Source organism: Sapajus apella, unplaced genomic scaffold (assembly GCF_009761245.1).
Source record: "Sapajus apella isolate SASKATOON/1434 unplaced genomic scaffold, GSC_monkey_1.0 scaffold213, whole genome shotgun sequence".
In the NCBI taxonomy this organism is placed as follows: Eukaryota; Metazoa; Chordata; class Mammalia; order Primates; family Cebidae; genus Sapajus; species Sapajus apella.
The window spans coordinates 446,963-467,288 of NW_022437153.1; the positions used below are offsets into that span (position 1 = coordinate 446,963).

Genomic DNA, 20,326 nt, shown 5'->3' on the forward strand with positions numbered 1-20,326 from the left:
TTAGGGTTAAGAACCACTGGGGGCTACACCAATCCCCTCAGTGTACAAGTGGGGAAACTGAGGCCAGAGAGGAGAAAGGATTTGTTTAGTCCACTAAGCTTATTTCCAGCACTTTTCTGGAGTCAGAGGAGTGTGGCTAATGATGAAAATGGCTACCATCAACCAACTCTATGCTAAAGGAAGTGAAATAAGAGAGACCTAAGTGTGATAATGGGTAGAACTTCCTGATGAACCAGTGGCTTAGGGTGGAGGAGTGGGAGGACTCTGGCTAAAGAAATGTTTGAGAGGATATAATGGAAAACACAGCGGGCAAGGGGCGTGGAACTGAAGGTGAGTCTTGCTGGATGACCTTGGGCAGGGCCCTCTGTGGCTCTGGGTGCTAGACGGCCACTCCAGCTGGGCCGACTGCTGGGCCTGGCCTGGATGGCGGCCATGCTGTATGACCCTGACATCCCCAGTGCCCTGCACCAAGGCACAGCCCTCAGCCCAGCGCCCTGCCAGTGCTTACTTCTTGAGCACGATCTCAGAAGCCCCCTTGCTGTACATGCGGAAGCTCTCGTCGGGCAGCTTGATGACGGTGCTCATGGACTTGCGCACGGAGTTGAAGGTGTATACTTTGTACAGCTTCTCCTCTGGCATCTGGCTGCGCACAGGCTCGTAGTCCTGCTTCAGGTCCAGCACAAAGCCCAGCAGGCCACATTCCGTCTTGTTGCCCACCTGCCGAGGCAGGGCGCCCTCCTTCTCTGGGGGCTGTGGAGAGAGGCATGAGCGGCTGGGACCTGGTGGAGCCTGTGGCAGGGGAGCTCCTGCCCTGGCTGCCACCGAGGTTCTGGGTTGCCACCAGGTGATCTCTGGGCTGCCGGCTGAACCCTGAGGGAGTCCTTGGCCCATCCCCTGCACCCTCAGGGCTCTGCATCCCAGGTCCAGTCCTGGCTCCAGATGAAAGGAGTGAAGCAAGATTAGCTTTTTAAAAAAATTATGAATTATTTCAAACATAAAAAAGAGAATGTTGTAACAGTTATGTGTCTACCATCCAGCTTTGCAGCATCTTAGCATTATGCCATATCTGCCTCAGATTTTTCTAAGAAGTAGAACATTACAGATACAGTTGAATCCCCTCTGCAAACCTCTCCCCATATGCATAATTCATACCTTGTCCCAGAAACAACCTGTCTTAAATTTGACATTAATCATTACTGCGTGTGTATTTGACTGTTAATTCTGAGATAATTGTAATTTGCATGCAATGAGACAATGCACAGAGATGCTGTACACCCTTCATCCAGACTCCCCCAATGCTGTCACCTTAGTATTAATACAAGTACCACAGCTGAGATGGGGATGCTGACACAAGGAAGCTGACCTTGTTGAGATTTCACCGGCTTTACAGGCACGGGCGCGCGTGTATGTGTGTGTGCGCGCGCATGTGTATTTCCTATGCAATGGCACCACATGTGGGTTAATGTGGCCACCGCCACTGTCAAGATTCGGGACAGTTCATCACAAGGGTCCTTGTACTGCCCTGTTTTTAAAGCAATGCTCACCTGTCTCTCTCCCCACTCTCTGGCCGTGGCAACCACTTACCTCTTCCCCGTTTTCACACTTTTATCATTTCCAGCCTGTTATATAAATGGAATCATACAGTCTGTAGCTTTCGGAGCTTGGCTGCTTTGCTCAGCAGAATCCCCTTGAGATCCAGGCAAGCTGCTGCATGTGCTGATAATCTGTTCCTTTTGATTGCTGAGTGGTATTCTATGGGACAGACAGACTGTCCCTTGTGATTTCAATCAGGTTGAACCAACGAAAACTGCCATTTTTGAATGTCAAAAATGGTCAAATATGGGCAAGTTGATGCAGTTTCACCTAATGAGAGTCTGTGCGGCTGTGTGGTGCTGTTCCGCATGTGGCACGCTTCCTGCCAGGAGACTGTACACGCTTTTCTGCAACCTGCTTTTCTCACGTAACATTGTGCGTGTGTCTTTTTTATTTTGAGGTGGAGTTTCACTCTGTTGCCCAGGCTGGAGTGCAGTGGTGCGATCTTGGCTCACTGCAACCTCTTCCTCCTGGGTTCAAGCGATTCTCCCACCTTGACCTCCTGAGTTTGGAATTACCAGTATGTGCCATCACGCTTAGCTAATGTTTATATTTTTAGTAGAGGTGGGGTTTCACCATGTTGGCCCGGCGGGTCTCAAATCCCTGACCTCAACTAATCCGCCTGCCTTGGCCTCCCAAAGTACTGGGATTACAGGTGTGAACTGTTGCACCTGACCATAACTGTGCCCGGCTGTACCATTCTGTTTTTGAGATTCGTTCATCTTTATGGCCTAGTGTGTTCCTCTTTAACTGCTCTACAGACGCCATGATATGAACACTCTGCAATGACTTATCCCTTCCCTGAGTCCCTCCCTCATTTCCTTCTCCCCCTCACACATTAGACACATACTCTTTGGCACCTGCTTCATGCTGGCCCTGTGCCCACCGCGGGGCTGTGTAACACCATTAGCTCCTGCCCTGGAGACTCCCAGAGCACCACCTGCCTCTCCCCAGCACCTGTCACTTCCTCACACGGCGGCCAAACACGGGCTGTTTCATGCCATTGTACCTTTGCCTCTGCTGTTCCTCCCGGGTGGGTCCCTCTCCCTTCCATGCCAGGCAAACCCCCTCTTATCTTTTAAGGGCCAGCTCAAATATCAGCTTGTTTTTGAAAACTGCCTCATGTGTCTGCTGTCTTCCCCTGCATTCTATTCCTCTCTGGGTTCTCAGGGTCAGTGGGAAGCCCAGCACATGGCAGATGCTTATTAACAATTTGCTAGATGGCTCAACGCAGGCCACAGTGATGGGGAAGACAAAGGTTAATGGTTAATGGTAAAGATGAGACGCCTCCATATGGGCACTGACGCGGGATTCACAGGAGGTTGTGGAAATGCAGATTTTGTAGGCGGTTCCCATGTGCAGCCCCCCACGCCCCAATACACACACCCACTCATGCCACTTAAAGAAAATTCATATGGGTGACGCAGGTGGAGGTGGCTTCAGGGGTGGTGAAAAACATCAGAGATAAACCCAAACTCTAAAGAGATTCTGAAGAAGAAATAGCTATGAACACACCTGCGTCCCCCTGAAGTACCAGACGAACCTCACAAGGAGCCCTCTGCATGCTTGTCGTCAGTATCTCTCATATCACCCAAAAGAGCAGCCCACACAGGAAGAAGGTGAACTCAAGAAGACACCAGCACAGACTGGCTGTGCAGGGACAGGGCGGACCCTCTGTCAGCAACTGGACGTATCCCTGGCCTGTTCTCCCCTCTTCTGCAGCTAGGGCTCGGGCCAAGAAGCAGACCCGATTCATGTCGGGGGATACAGGCATCGACATGCAGTGGCCCGGAGACCTGGGGATGCACAGGAGAAAAAGAGCCTTTGAACCTAAACCAGGTCCTCATCTGTAAAAAGGGGAGGCTGGAACACATGCTTTCTGGCTCAGAGAAATAACCCTTTCCTTAAAGTGGACGTGGTGAGGGAGGGTAGAGTGAGGAGGAACTGCAGGTCCCTCAGTGGATGGTATGGGGGCCGTGGATAGGGAGTGAGGCTCACAGCACCTCCCCGGCTCCTATGGCCATACTGACTGAAGGCATCCCGTGCCTTGGAAGAAGCCCCACTCCCAAGCTCTTTGATAGGCTTTTACTTAGAAGCAGAGGAATATTTGACACAGCTTCCCATGTTTGAAGTTTGGGAAAATAAGTTCTAACATCTTCTCTTCCTGCAGTATGCTGTTATTGTGCGCTCTCTCTCTCTCTCTCTCTCTATATATATATATATATATAAAACATATATATATTCGCAGTTTTATAATTAACTTTCTGTTGATTTCCAGAGTTTTGTGTATTTTTCATAACAGCTTTTTCTCCCTCTACTAATGAAAGAAAATGATGACACTGAGGACTTAAATAAAAATGCCTAATTACTTATTTGCCCAAGAGAGCTGAGCAGTCATGCCTGCAAAACACTCAGCATTTTATTACTCTCTGTGAAATATTTTAATTTTCCTCTAAAAGGATTTCAAACAATCCGTGGTTGCAAACGGCAGAGCTGCCTCCTCCGTAATTCAATTTGTTTCCATGAACTCCAGCTCTGAAATCGCCTACATGCATTACTAAGAATTAGGGACCCTCCCCTTTTCTCTTTTGGCTTTTAAAAATCCTGACAAACACAGAAGTTTTGCTCTCGCTGTAGAATTTCCACGAGCCTTTTTATCTCCAGGGCTCCAACTCTGTAAGGGAGTTAAGGCATTGGTATTGTTCCCGTTTTGAGGGACAGAGAACAGGCCTTGGTCTGTGACTTGCTCCTAGTCACAGACCTGTGGAGCGCCAAGCCTGGGGCTGCCCCAAACCCCTGATTCCAGTTCCAGCTTTGTCCAGCACATTTCTCTGCATGGTGTTGGGCCCTTAGGGAATGCTGGGTGCAGCCATGGTCAGACTTTTGAAAGGACAATTCATGCTCTTGTTTTGGGATGCTGGGAAGTGAATGGAGCTAAGATCAATGAATGATGATTTGAAGAGAACAAATTATGAACAACATTTGCAAAAATGGGATTAAGAAAAACCATAGCACGTATCACCCATTAGCATGGCTACTATCAAAAAAAAAAACAAAAAACAAAAAATCATATTGGTAAGGATGCGGAGAAACAGGAACCTCTGTACCCTATTGGTGGAAATATCAAATGGTACAGCCACTATGGAAAACAGTATGGTAGTTCCTCAAAAAATTAAACATGAAATTACTATATGACCCAGAAAGTCTGATTCTGGGGAATATGCCCCAAATAACTGAAAACCAAGACTCAAAGAAATATTTGTATACCTATGTTCAAAGCAGCATTAATCACAAAGTCTAAGAGGTGGACACAGCCTAAGTGTCCGTCAACAGATAAATGGCTAAACAAAACGCGATTTAAACATACAGTAAATTCTGACACATGCTACAGCATGAAGGAATCATGAGAACATTATGCTAACGAAATAAACCAGTCACAAAAGGACAAAACTGTGTAACTCCACTCATATGAGCTGCTGGAACAGTCAGATTTACAGACAGGAAGTCCAATGGTGGGTGCCAGATGTGGGAGGAGAGGGGAATGGAAACTTACCATTTAATAGGTATGGAGTTTTAGTTTTGCAACCTGAAATGAGTTCCGGAGAGGATTTGTACAACAATGTGAATGTACTTAATACTATCATACACTTAAAAATGGTCAAGTTTGTAAATTTTATGGTATTTTATGCAAATTTTTAAAATAAAAACATAACTTAAAAAGCTCCCAAACAGGCCGAGTACAGTGGCTCGCACCTGTAACCCCAGCACTTTGAGAAGCTGAGGCGGGCAGATCACTTGAGGTTGGGAGTCAAAATCCCATCTCTACTAAAAATATAAAAATTAGCTGGGCGTGGTGGCAGGCACCTGTAATCCCAGCTATTCGGGAAGCTGAGGCAGGAGAATCGCACAAACCTGGGAGGTGGAGGTTGCAGTGAGCTGAGATCATGCCACTGCACTCCAGCCTGGGAGTCAGAGCAAGACTTTGTCTCAAAAACAAACAAAATAGCTTCCAAACAAACCCCATGGCACGGTAAACTGCAGTAAATGCAATGTGATGATTTTTCTAAGAGGCTATTAGAAAACAACTTTATGATAATTGGCTGTCTCTGGTGACCCAGCCTGCATCCTTTAAAGGACAGGCATCAGCAGTGAAGCCTCCCCTGATGCCTGGAAGCCCAACCTTAGCAGCTGCAGCCATGCCCGTTTCCCCAAATGCCTGCTCTGCGCTCGTCACTCTACTGTGCTCTCACATGTATCACCTAATCACAGGCTCACAGCTGTGTATGAGGCAGGGGCTGCTCTTCCTCCCATTTTACAGTTGTGCACAGCTGACGCTGGGAGAGGTGAGGCTGCACATCAAGGCAGGGTCTAGCTAGCTAGGAGCTGACACAGGGGGCCTGGGCCCTGAGCCCACAGAGCATGTCTCCCAGAAGCCTGCCTCTCCCCTGGCCGACACCACTGGCTCAGAGTCACCAGGGCAGGGCAGTTTGCCTCATTCATCCCCACACCCATGCCCCACCAGTGCCATGGGCCGCCAGTGAACATTGGTCCAATGGATCAATGAATAATTTTGTGTTTGTGTGTGGGTGCTGCCAACAGGACGCCAGGTAGGACGAGCTTTTTGGCAGAACTTGGTCCCCAGAATGGTCCTCTAAAGGCCTGCCTTTTGAGGAGAATCAGGTGGCTGTGCAGGGCCAGCGAGCCCTGGGCTTTTCCCCAGAGGTGGGGAGGGCAGGAGGTGGGTGTGGGTGTCCAGGACGACAGAAACCTCCTGGAACGCAGAGGTGCTGCACTTCTGGAGAGCAGACTCCTAGGCTTCCCCAGCTCACCAGTGCAGTGTGTGTGTGCGCACACGTGAGTATGTGTGTGAGAGATGCATGGGGTGTGTGTCTGTTGTGTATGTGTTGTGGTGTGTGTATATGTGTAGTGTACTTGTCTGTGTGTGGTGTGTGCATATATATGACATGTTTGGCATGTGTGTGTTGTATGTGCATAGTAGGTGATGTACATGTGTTGTGTGTTTGATGTGGGTGAAAGGTGGTATATATGTGCTGTGTAGTATGTGTGATAAGTGGTGTGTATGGTGTACGTTGTATGCGTGTGGTATTGTGTTTGTGTGTGATGAGTGGTGTGTGTTATATGTGCATGGCATGTGTGATCTGTGTGTTGTGTGTGTGGTAAGTGGTGTGTGTGATGTGTATTGTGTGTGGTGATGGCGTGTGTATGTTGTGTGTGGTGTGTTGTGTGTGTGGTGTGTTTTGTGTGCATGGAATGTGGTATAGGTTTGTTATGTGTGTGATGAGTGGTATACGTATTTCGTGTGGGTAGTGTGTGTTGTTATGTGCGTGGTAGGTCGTGTATGTGTGTTGTATGTGATGAGTGATGTGTGATATGAGTGTTGTGTGTGTTGTGTTACATGTATGGTGTGTGTGATGTGTGTGTGGTGAGTATTGTGTGTGTATTGTATGTGTGGTATGAATAGTGAGTGGTGTGTGTGGTGTATGTTGCATGTTCATGGTAGGTGGCATATGTGTGTGGTGTGTGTTATACATGTGGTGTGTTGTGTATGTGTTGTATGTGTGGTGTGTGTGATGGTGTGTTTTTTATATGTGGTGTGTGTTGTATGTGTGTGGTAGGTGGTGTGTGTGTTGTGTTGTATGTGTGGTGTGTGTGATGTGGTATGTGTGTGGTGTGTGTTGTATGTGTGGTAGGTGGTATATGTGTGTTGTGTTCATGTGATGTGTGTTGTGTGGTAGATGGTGTATGTGTGTTGTGTGTTTGCGTGGTGTTGTATGTTGAATGTGCATGATGGGTGGTGTATGTGTGGTATGTGGTGAATGTTGGGTATGTGTTGTATGTGTGATGTGTGTAATGTGTGTGATGAGTAGTGTTTTATGTATATGGTATGTATTATATGTGTGTTGTGTGTTGTATGTGTGTGGTAGGTGGTGTATGTGATGTGTTTGTGTGATGTGTGTGGTAGGTAGTATGTGCTGTGTGTTTGCATGATGTGTGTGATGAGTGGTGTGTGTTGTGTGTTGTATGTGCATGATAGGTGGTATATGTGTGGTGTGTGTGGTGTGTGTGTGTATGTCACTGTGTGAGGATCAGGATGAAGGGTTGGGATGCAGGGACTAACAGCTCTGTTAAAAAAACTGGAATTCCCCATCTGGGGCGATTTTCTTTAAACTCTTCTTCGAGAGACTGTTTGCAAAACACCAATCGCAAAACCCTTGTTGAATTCAACACCCAGGTCCCTGCTGTTTTGCATACCCCATAGTCCACCTCCCACCTCAGTGCTCTGCTAAGTCCCTTCCGCTGCCTTCCATGCTTTCTGACCCTCTTGGCATGGCCAGAGCCGAGTCTTGGTTCGTGGCCTGGCTCAGAGGGAGTTTGAGGCTCACTCAAATATTAGATCGAGCCCTGGGTTTGGTGCCAGGAGATCTAAATTCAAGGGCTGTCTCTGCTTCCCCCCTTCCCCTTTCTCCTCAGCCCTTCCTATCATCTGCTAGGTTCTAAGATTGATGGGAAATACGACACAGCCGACTCCCTCCCTTCTGGGGTTATTGGCCTTGTGGCCATCTCCATGTACATTGGGGTGTACTGGGGACCAGCTGGCTAAGCTTGGCTTCTCTATTCAGGAAAAGCATCCTGCAGGGGAATCCTTCCTTCAGAACCATTTGGGTGCTCCAGGGAGATTTGTTTTTCTCTCAGTAGCTTACGTTTCAGAAATATGCCGTCAACTTCCAACAGTTCAGCTCCACAAGTGCCCGTCCTCAGTTTAATAGTTCAAATGTCAACTGCAGTGGCAACCTCCTCTAAAAGAGGTCTAGTGAAGTAGAAAATTTAAGTCCGCGCGGGTGGTTTCAGTATACGGAACAGACACGGGCAGAACAGGGATGTTTTCCCAAGGAAGCGCGGTGCCTCCATGGTCGAAGGAAAGAGCTATTTCCATCTGAAAGCTCAGCTGCAGCAGGAGGAGCAGCAGGGCGGCCAGAGCTGCAGGTGGAAGTCTTGATGTACAAAGTGTTGGAGACCGCAAAGGGAATCTGAGGGTGTGCCAGGATTTCTGAGGCAGGGAAGCAATTTCTGACTGAAAGATGATTCGTGCAGCTTCCCTCTGAGGGCAACTTTAGTTTCTAATGATAAGAAATAAGAATGGAAAGGAAAAAGGCTCTGCCATTCTCAGAAAGGATGGGGCACAGGGTGGGTCTGGGCCCCTGAGCAGCCTCTCAGCCTGCAGCCTCAGCCCTGGCAACACCCTCCACCTGTGCCTGGGGTGGTTCTACTGAGCACAGGGAGGAGAAAGCCCATTAGGGGCTAATTTGGTACCACTGGCTCCTCCGAGTCCTGGCCTCACCTCTCAACATTCTCGCCCTACAGAAATGCCCAGGCCATGAAGCACCATGTTTCCTAACTGAGCCACGCAGCTTAAGGTCTCTGGGCCTTTTCAGGGTCGTGCCCCCTGCCTGGAATACTCTTGCCCCCTGCCTTCTTGGTGAATTCCTCCAGAATTCTCTGGGCCCAGCTCTGCCACTTGGTGGTCAGGAGCAATCCTGCAGGATCCTTTCTGTTTCTGCAGTGCGGTTTTCATAGCTGCAAGATAGGAATGGTCCTATTTGGCCAGCTCATCTGAAAGGCATGTGGAGGGTCAAGAAAGACAGTGGCTGGCATAGCAAACTACAGAGGGGAACGCACAGAAAGAGCAGCAGGGGGAAACAGAGTCATGACTGCCTTGGACTGAGCACCTGCTCTGTGTCAGGCACTGTGCGGGGCACTGCACACACCTCAGCTTGCCTAAGCTTCACGACAGCCCTTGAACAAACAGCCTCAGGGCAGAGAAGTGGTGGGGACCTGCCTGGGCTTGGAATTGTACAGATTTGGGTTCCAATACTGGCCTGGTCTCAGACCTGCTCAGGTACTCTCAGCATGCCTCAACTGCTCCAACTTCAGGGTCCTTATCTATGCAATGGGGTGTGGTGTCACCTATTCTGTGGGTTGTCATACAAAGCAAGATAGGGTAAGCACACAGCATTGAGCCTAGCTAAGTGAATGTGAGCAATAATGATATGCTCACTTTATAGGCTGAAAAACACAGGCTCAGAGAAGTTAAGTAACTGGCTCAGGGTCACACAGATGGTGAGTGTTGGGGCTGGGACATGAACGTTGGTCTGTTGGATTTTAGAGTCAAACCTTTAAACCATTGCTTCCTGAGCTAGGTATTGGAACACCTGGATTCTAACTTCACTAACCAATGGAGTGACTTGGGACAAATCCCTTCCTGTTTCTCAGAGTGAACTGAGGGAGCTGAACTAGTTGGTCTCCAAGGTTTGTGAATCCTTGTAGACCTTGCAATCTATCCTTGCAAATTCTTTTTTATTTTTATTTTTATTTTCCAGTAAAAGACATCAGCTAATTGGGAGGTCTATGGATCAATGCTGCCTGGATGGCTGAGGGTAGCTGTGGAAGAGACCAGCTCAGCAAGCCGGAGGTAGTGAGAGCACTGGTATTGGCCATGGGACTAGATCCAAGGCCAAATTATGCCTCTTGCTGGCACAAGAAAAATAAAGTAGAAGATAGAGACAATAGTCCTGCCTTAAGACTCCTATAAATTCATAGTCACTCATCTACCCACTCACATATTCATCCATCCATTTATCCATTCATCCATCTATTCATCCACCATTCCATTCCATTTAGCAATTAACACATCTCATCTATCCATCCATCCCTCCATCCCTCCATCTATCCATCCATCCCTCCATCCATCCATCATCCATCCATCCATCCATCCCTCCATCCGTCCACCCACCTTTCAGCTAACACATCCACACATCCACTCATCCATCCACCAACCAACACATCCATCCATTTACCAACCATCACATCCACCTATCCATCTATCTATTCATCCATCCACCTAACCACCATTTATCCATTTATCCACCCACTCACCCATGTATTCATCCATTCACTCATCCATCCACCTATCCGTCTATTCATCTACACATCAATCCACCCATCCACTCACTCATCCATCCACACATCCATCTACCTACCCACTACTTTCACCCATCTCCCCTTCTCCCTACCTACCTCTCATCTCATTGATTAATCATCTACACATTTATTCACCAGTCCATTCACTTACACCACCCATCCACCCAGCACTTCCCAAAAGTTTATCTGAGGCAGATGAAAGAAGACTCAGCTGTCTCCTGCTCTCAAAAAGCCCACAGCCTGCATCATATAGCAAGAAGACACAGAGGAACTGGCATCCTTGTGGAGTGGGAAATACAGCCTATAGAAGCCCAGCCCTGCCCAGGGTCTTATTTTCCCAGTCCAGGCTCGTTTCCCAGTTAAAGCTGATGGGTAGTGAAGCTGGTGGACGTTGCATGTCCTTCCTGTCCTGTCTCCTCTTGTATAGTTTCTGAATGTCCTGTGATCTAGATTTCCTATCCTGGTTTGGAGGGTGGCTGAATGCCTGCCCTGAGCTGAGCAGCTCCAGCCTCTTAGTCTTTGCCTGAGCCTAGAAAGGGCAGCCCCTGGGAGGCCTTTTGCCCCATATAGCTAGCAGGCCCTGGCTGTGAATCTCACCCTCTGGGGACCCCAGACCTTTCCTCCCAAGCAGACTGTAGGCTAGAGGTGCTGCAGGGTTGGTTTCTATGAGCAGGAACCTAGTCTGGACATCTGACTCAACAGCTGGCTTTCGGGTACCCATGGGTCAGCTTTGCCGATAACTGGCTGAATGATTATGGGCAATAGCCTTTCCCTATCTAGACCTGATATCTCTGCTGTCTATTTATTTGTTAGCCTCTGTATTGCTACAATTGGAATCCCCTTTCAGTGGGTGATTTTTATTGCTGAATAACTACAATACTAGTCATGTCGAGTGCTATGTGCTAAGCACTTTCCATTAACTACTCACTTTATCCTCACAATGATCAAAGATTCTCCCCTTCCCTTAGGAAACTGAGACACAGAGAGGTTGAATAATTTGTTTATATTCATATAGCTGTTGAGGGATTTGAACGAAGGCAGTCTGGCTCCAGAGTCCATGTTTTAACCACTACCCAGTTACACAGAGGCTCTGCTGTCCTTCCCACATAGATGGCTGTCAGCTCCCAGCAAAGAGAATTAAGTGGCCAGGGGACATGTGCCAGGGAACGTACAAGACAGACCCAGGAAGACAGGCACAGGTATCCTATGATGCCAGGGTTCTAGGCACAGAGGGGACTCTGGTGCCTGAGAGGTAAGGGACCTGCCTTGGATTACAAACCAAGGACCCCAGTTTCCAGATCCCTGACCTCTCTCCAGCCTCAGCAGCTGCACCTTCTCCTCAGATGGCCTGACTGACCCCTGTCCTTTATGCCACCTGGACAGACTCAATCCACCAACATCTAGAAATGACATTTCAGCTTTGCCGCCAGTGCTGAAAAGCACTGCTTAATTGAGGCTCATCACTGTGGAGAGGTTTCCTCAGCCTTCCTGGCAGATCCCAAGGACTCTTTTTGCCTATAATTGCATTACACAAATTTCAATCCAAGTCCCCCCACAGGGCTGTGCCCACATGACTGCCCCTATTGCCTGAAGCCCATTCTGGGAATTGTCCTGTTCCCCTCTCTGCCATGTCTGTATGAGGAGATCATTATCAGCATCCCAGTTATTTTAGGAAGGCCTGGGGAGCAGGATAAAGCATTGTTGATCTCCCTTGATTCCCAAATTGGGGGAGTGGGGGAAGAAGATAAAAACGTTGTCATTTCTGGGATCACCCCCAGGGTTCTCTGTCAACATCTGCACGTGTCCTCTGACCTAGTTTCCCCTTTGTCAGTTCTGCCTCCCTTAGCCTGCTGCTCCAGGGTGATGCAGGTGGCTGCTCAGCTGCAGCAGAGGGTGCAGGAGCCGCTGCCTCCTCCTCCTTCCCCTACCAGCCCTTGGCTCTTTGCTGCTGACTCACGCTCTCTTCCTCCTTTCAATAAAGCTGCTAGCAGCTCCCACAAACCCAACCTGATCTAGAATGTTGCAGCTGGCTCAGGGGCAGAAGGAGGAGGAGGTCAGTACTCAGCACATTGGGAGGGTAAACTAAAAAGCTTATCTGATCACCCAGATGCTCACAAGGCAGAAATGACCCACATCTGGGAGCTGATGGACATCTGGATGGATGAACTTTGAGCTTCTCTTCATCCAGTGATGGTTAATTACAAAGGAACAACCTCTGCTTCTAAACCAGATAGGGTTTACAGCATGGTGAGTCGAGGCAGCTTAGCTGAGACAGTAAGTTGAGAGTTTTTCTTATCAAAATGAATTGTATTACTACTAACAACATCATCATCAGTGGTAGACTGTGAAAATGGTCAGTTATTCTCCTTTTTGAATCCATGTTGTTTATAGCACCTCTCAACGAGAGGTGAAGCAAATTATCCCACTCTGTGAATCTGGGCTGGACTCCTGACTTACGTTAGCCAAGAGAATGCTGCAAAAAGTGACAATGGGGCGGTTCAGAGCCCAGGCCTCAAGAGACCTTGCACACTTCTGCTGTCTCCTAGAGGCTTGTTGTTACCATGTGAACAAGCCCAGGTTGGCCTGCTGGAGGAGGTGAGACCACACAGGGCAGGAATGAGCCAGCCCAGCTGAGGCCATGCTAGATGAGCCTAGAGTCCTGCCAAGATCAGCGGAACTGTCCACTTGAACTCCTGCAGACGCAGGAAAAATCCTGGCTGAGACTGGAAGAACCATCCAGCTGAGCCCAGCATGAACTGCTGACTCACAGGACTTTAAGCTAAATACACAGGTTTCTTTCAACCCACTAAGTTTTGGAAAGCACACTAATAGAAAGTTTGTGTGTATGTCGGCAGGAGAAGTGGGGGTTCAATGACAGGATTTAAAAAACATAATTAACAATAAAGGTTTGTCACACAAACATAGCAATATTAATAGTACATTAAGTCAAAGAGAAAAATGTTGCTTACTATCTGACCATACCAAAACACATTAGTAGGATTTGAGACTGTGAATCACATTGCTCAACCTGCCCAGTACCTCTGTACCATCCCATGGATGTTGCTCCCTCTGGTGGTGGATGTGCCTGGTACTCACTTACCAGAATCTTGGTGGTGTAGGCGCTGTTGATGGCGATGGCATTGACCAGCAGTTCCATGGTCTTGGTGTTGATGGAGCTGGGGTCGGGGATCTCCTTATAGTGGACGTCGCCGACATAGGCTTGTACCACTGTCATGCGATTGGTGGTCAGCGTGCCTGTCTTGTCTGAGCAGATGGCTGTGGCATTGCCCATGGTCTCACAGGCGTCCAGGTGGCGTACCAGGTTGTTGTCCTTCATCATTTTCTGGCAGAAGGGGCAGGGGAGAGGGCAACAGTGAGGAGAGGGGCTAGGGAGCATGGAGTACCTGAAGGCACTGGGTAAACATGCAGTAAATAAAGCAGAGCCCCCATGGCTTGCCCCTTTGCTTCCTGCACTTGCAAAGCATCTTGGTTGTTGCTCCCTCCTACACCTGGGCTTCTTTTGTGTGTGTGGCCCTTTTCTTTCTCTTTTAGTATCTCAACCATTTAGAAGATTCAGTTAATTGAATTTACTAGTTTGGATTATAGAGGGAATCTACATTCTTTATGGGAAAAAGCGGGGGTTGGAGTGGGGCAGATAAGATTGGTTCCTCTCTGAGGACTTTAAATGTTTTTTTCTTATAGACTAACATAAGTATCTGTTCCTTATTTGGTCATGGATTTTTTTGAACATGTCCTCTTTCACTGGTGCCTGGTTTTCACTGTCATTTCAATTTTACCAAAAGTAAATAAATTGGGATATAGGATTAATGTCATTATCACTAGGTGATAGAATTATAGATTTTTATTGTCTTTTCTATGACTAACATATATTATCACTTGCATAATAAAAACTGCACATTTCTTTAAAATATATATATACACAAAAGGGAAAAAGAAAATATTTTGGCTATAAGCTACCATGCAGAACTAGGTAAATCCTGTACATCAACATCTGTTCTTTTGAAATTTATAACAAAAATAGAACATTCCTATACATAATATTTTCTTCTATCTGCCTTCTTTTCTCTCTGGCCCAACTCCACACTCACAGCTTCTTCTAGGTTCTCAAGCAAATGAAGTAATTATCAAGAAAACACTGTTCTTCATGCAGGCCCTCCTCATGTAGCAGCTGAATCAGAGTTCTAGGCTGTGCCTAGGAGTTATATTTCCTTTATTTTTGCTCCTCATTATAACTCTTTATAACCAGGGTAAAAAAGAAGTACAGTTAGAATAATTTTAATAGAACTTTATGTTACTAAAAATGAGTATTAGTTGGATTATTCTCTTGCAGTTTCTCCTACTGTAACTTATGATAACAGTAATAATGAATGCATGTTGACTGATCAACAGCAACCGGAATTTGCAACACATGTTACAGTTTGCAAAGTCCTGTTGTGAATTATTTGCCTGATGTTTTAAGAATTCTGTGGGACGTGAGAAGATTCTGGTAATCCATTTTGGCAACTGAAGAAATCTAGGCAAATTGACCTAACCAGGATCACGCATCTGGAGGGATTTAAAGCTGGGATTTGAACCTACCTCCGTTTAACCTCACAGCCTGGGCCTTTCAGTCAGGCCTCAGTCCACCTGCACTCTCTGAAGAGGGTTTGTCTGTTGGGCTCAAGAATCTCTAAGTCTGTACTGTCTAATATGGTGGTCGTATGTATTGTGACTACGTGTATAGGCTACTGAGAACTTGAACTATTGCTAGTCTGAAGTGAAATGTGCTGTAAGAGTAAAATACACATCAGATTTAGAAGATATTATGAAAAAAGAAATGTAAAAGTAGTTCTTTAATAATTTTTATATTGATCACATATTGGATTGATAATTTTGACATATTGGGTAAAGTAAATTATATTATTAAAATTAACTTCACTGGTTTCTTTTTACTTTTTTAAAAAAATGTAGCTACCAGGAATTTTTTCTTCTTTTTTAAAAAATTATTTTATTGTATAGAGATGAGGTCTTATTATGTTGCCAAGCTGATCTTGAACTTCTGGGCTCAAGTGATCCTCCTGCCTTGGCCTCTGAAAGTGCTGGGGATTACAGGCATGAGTCACCACACCTGGCTGCTACTAGGAAACTTAAAATTGCACATGTGGCTCGCATTCTGTCTCTTTTTGGGCAGTGTTGATCTAAGTGGTGAGTCATCTCTGTGCTCTTGATGGTGGCTCCCAGGTCCAGGCTCAGAGAGGGCACAGTCTGCCTCTCCTGTGTTGGGGTGCTCTCCTAAGTCTATCAAGTGACTATACAAGTAACACTATGTAAGATGAGCGAAGGTACTGGGTGCCAGAGATATGAACTGCAGAAGGCACAGAGGCCTAAAAGCATCTGTTTATGATTCTCCCAAACCAGCTCTATGCAACTTTCAAGGACATCCCCAGGCTCAGTGAAGTGACTGTGGACCAGGCCCCCTACTCATGGGTGTATAACAGTCACCCTCTGCTGGCCCCGGGTCCCAAAGTAGCCTCTTGTTGTGACCTGTTTGGGCTTTGGTTTGTGGGGATGGAGTTTCTTCAAGAACCCTAAAACAGGAAGAAGATAAGGGCCGTATTCGTTACACAGAACTGCCACTTTCTGGCACCTGTCTGGAGATCTCTTTTCTGTATGAAATTACATCGGAGAGCCCAGCCCAAATTCCAGCTTGGAAACTGACGCTCACCATGCCCTCCCGAGGCTTTGCCAATTTCTCAGAGTGAATACCTTGTTTATAAACATGGCCACGCCTCCACCCTTGCAGGGACATTCCGGCATGGGGTGCTGGGAAACAGGAGCCCTACGCTTGGCCCTTCTAGGTGGAGAAAACATGGGGAAAAGGGAGGAATATGAGACCTGGGTGTGAGAACCTGGGGGTGACCCAAGTAGGGTCAGACTCGCAGTGACTGGGCTCTGCAGACAGCCATGGCCTGGGAACAGGTAGAGGTGTGGCTCTGCCATCAGGGGGGCGCTTAGAAAGGTCCCAGACCAAGCTTCCCCAGAAAACATTCATGGCCCCAGGTCTTCATTTAGCTGCTTTAAAATTTCTTATACTTTTAGCCTCTTTCCCGAGGGGAAGAGACTTCCAAGAAATCAGACTTCCTTTTTGCGTTCGTCTTACCCCTCCCACTTTAGGGAGCCACCTCTGAGATTAGTTTTACAAACACTACGGTTACCTGATGGGTCTAAGACTGAGGCCGCCAGACTTCTGCATAAATTTGGCAGAGTAAGGATGAGTTTTGGCTTGCATGGTGATGTCTTTATTACTTTTAAAAAAATTTGCTTTGATTATCGATGTATAAAAATCGTGACAGTTTACACAACGTCCAGATTTCTGGCTTCTCTTGGAAAAAGGTGACAATGTGGCAGTGCTGGGCCTGCACCCTTGCCAGGTGGGGTGTGGCCCGGCTGAATAATGGCTGCCTCTTCAGCCAGGGTATGGCTCTCTGGTTTGCCACAGGCCCCTGGACTCTACAAAAGCGTCAGAGTTTTGGGGTCCTGCATACATTCTTTTTCTGAGCTCCCAGTGGGTCTGTGGGTTTCTTCGTTCAACTCCCAACCCCAGCACTGGCCCCAACAGGCCCCCCAGGCCCCCAGCTGCAGCCGCATCAGCTGGCTGATCCTGCTCTCCTTCCCTCTCACCTTCACTGAATAGGCCAGCGAGATGGTGACGGCCAGAGGGAGCCCCTCGGGCACGGCGACCACCAGCACTGTCACGCCAATGATGAAGAACTTGACAAAGTACTGCACGTAGACGGGTGTGCACTCAGGCAGCCATGGCTTCTTGTTGACCACGAAGGTGTCCACAGTGAAGTAGAGCACCAGGATGATCACTGTGATGGCCGACATCACCAAGCCTGCAATGTGAGGGACACATGCTCGGGGGGTTCCCGGAAGTGGGGGCCATGCGTGGTATGGACTAAACCTTTGGCTGAAAGGTCAGGTTGACCCCAGCTCACCTCCCAGCTCTGGCACTCCTTGCTTTGTGACCTGTGGCAAGTTCTTGAGACCTTGATCCTCACTAAGCCTCAGTCTCCTGCTGTGTACAATGTGGATGCGTATTTCCTCTCTGGGATTTTGTGAGGCTCAAATGTGATAATGCATGCAAAGTGCCCAGCACAGTGCGCGACACATAGTAGGTGCTCAAGAGATGTGTGCCGAGTGACTGTGTGAATAAATGAGGAATGGTTTGCATAGAGCTTTCACACAATAATGATGTGAAGTTGGTGTCATTTATTTATTTATTTACTCAACAAATACCTTTTGAGCACCTATGACATGCCAGGCACATCTTAGTTCCTAGTTTCGGAACTAGGGACCTAGCAGCAAAGAAGACAAGAGTTCTAGCCCTTGAGGAGCCGACAATCTAGAGGAGGAGGAAGACAAAAACAAACAAAATAAACAAATACCTGAACATGACAATTTCAGATATGGCTACACACTATGAAGAAAAAGGCCAGGATGATGTGATAGAAAGCGACATGGTGGGGGGTAGGGAGTGGTTACTTTAGCTAGGGTGGCCAGGGAAGGCTTCTTGGAGGAGGTGACATTTGAACAGACACTGTTGCATGGTGGCCTAGGGGAAGAACATTCTAGGTAGAGGAAACAGCAGGTGGCTTTTTTGAATGGGGAAACTGAGGCTCAGAGAGGGGAGGTGACTTGCAGTCACAGGTGAGAGGGATGCTGTAACCGTAGGAACGCAGCTGAGGACCTGTCCTGATCCCCTGGGGTATGGCGACCCCTCAGGCATGGGCACGGCGACCACTAACACCATCACTCATGCCCATCCCCTATCTGCTACAGGTGCTACTGCATGTGCTGCGGAGACTGCTCACACCTGCAGCCTCTGACAGAGGAGGAGCCTGCTAAGGTGACTGGAGTCCCCTTGTCGGGAAGTGCCTGGGAATGCACTCCCATCTCAACCTGATGGCCACCATCCAGTGGCTGACACGGGGGTCCCAAAGCCCAACCATCTGCTTCGACGTAGGACAGACCCTAGAGTTCTGGGTGGCATAGATTTTATCCTGAGGACAGTGTGAGCCATGGAGGAGGTTTGAGCAGAGTAGGGCAGGGATGGATTTGGGCTGCTCCAGAGCTCCCATGGGATCGGGAGAGGCCAGGAGTTCTCTGGAAATTTCAGCTGTCTCTGGCTTCTCCCCTGGCCTGGACCTGTCCCTCCTGTAGGTCTCACTGGAGAGCACCCCATCAATAGATCCCCTGCCTACCCATCTCAAGGAATTCAGCCCAAGAGAGAGGCAGAGATGGGATGTGAACCCAGGAGTGCTTCACTGTGAACTCCATTCTTGGCAGGGCCGAGGTGCAAGAAGGAGGGAGGGGAGTGAGGACTTTGAAGGCCATGGGGTTGTTCTCATCGCTTAGTTCCCTGCCCTGTCAGTGCCATGTTTCCATGGAATATTCTGCCTGTGATGGTGGCGATGGTGGGATGGAGGATAGAGGAAATCCCTGGGCCCATAGCTCTCCACCCCCACCTCCAGGTGTGGTGCCTCAGAGCCGGCTCCAACCCTGTCTGACAGTGGCAGGGGCGGGAAGCCAAGCTCCCAGCAGCCGGGAGCTGTCACCAGTCCCCCAGTTTAAATATAGACAGCCAAGCCTGTAATCTGCTTCCCTTCCCCACGCCATGGTGTCTATAATTAGAGCTAGGGAGACAGCCACAAGGGATCGAGCAGCCAGGTGGGAAGGCCTTGGCGTTTACTACCTCCTTACCTGGGAGGGAAGCCTAGGCCGTGCCAGAGTGTCAGGGGCTCACTTTGCAGCTGGGCCAGAGGGGCCGTCACCAGCCATCACTGGCCGTTACCACTTTAGTTGGGATGCCCCGTTTGTTGTGCTGGGGCTCAGACCATGGGCTTCTCCCTGGGCTCCTGGCACTGTTCCTCAACCTCTTCCGTTTTTCCTCTGCACTGTGACCAGGGTGGTCATGATAAAGCCCAAACCCACTCCTGCCTGCCTCTGCTCAAGTCTCTTCCATGGCTCCTACTGTCCTCAGGATAAAGTCTGTGCTGCTTAGAACTCCAGGCCTTGCCCCCTCTCCAGCCAGTGCACCTGCCAAGTGCTAATGCTTTGTATGCAGAGCCTCCTTTAACTCCCACAGCCATCTGTGAAGTGGGGACAACTATTGTCCTCATTTTACAGGTGAGGATATGGAGCTAGTAGAAGTTACTTTCCCAAGTTTTCACAGCCATTGCCGGACAAGAATGCAGGCCATCTGCCACCAGAGCTCTGGCTTTGAGCGTCACTCTTATATGTCACTGAGTGCTAATAGAGGGCCCACTGTACACAGGACTCACTGTGGACTTCCGGGTGGGCTTCAGGCACTCATTCAAGCCCCCCACTTTGCAGATGAGGTGACAGGCCCAGCTTGGGGCAGGGCTCTGCCTGGGGTCCTCCTGTGAGCCCTGTGCCCCGCCTCCCACACACTGCACTCACCTGCCTTCCCGATTTGCACAGCCAGCTTGGTGAGCTTGCCCTGCAGCACGGACTTCTCCTTCTTGTGCATGCTGGCCTTCTTCCTGTCGTCGGCGTCGCCGCCCTCGGCACTCTTGAGGGGCTGCATCTCCATGGCGGCTGCCCCGTCCTGCTGTTTGGCTGCAGGGAGCAGAGCATGCACGTGTACACACACAGATACATAGACACACACACACACACACACACACACACACACACACACACACACACA

The 20,326-nt window shown here is 48.4% G+C and overlaps 1 protein-coding gene across 12 annotated transcripts in view; it reads right to left on the reverse strand.

Moving 5' to 3' along the window:
* ATP2B2 (ATPase plasma membrane Ca2+ transporting 2) overlaps positions 1–20,326 on the reverse strand; it is a 302,597-nt gene that overhangs the window by 34,458 nt on the left and 247,813 nt on the right. For all 12 annotated transcript variants that reach the window (XM_032270594.1, XM_032270601.1, XM_032270600.1 and 9 more), the window contains 4 exons: positions 20,077–20,235; positions 17,275–17,489; positions 13,694–13,936; positions 509–750 (listed from right to left, as the gene is read on the reverse strand). In XM_032270594.1, the coding sequence (XP_032126485.1) occupies positions 509–750; positions 13,694–13,936; positions 17,275–17,489; positions 20,077–20,235 (859 nt within the window). The remainder of the gene's footprint in view (positions 1–508; positions 751–13,693; positions 13,937–17,274; positions 17,490–20,076; positions 20,236–20,326) is intronic.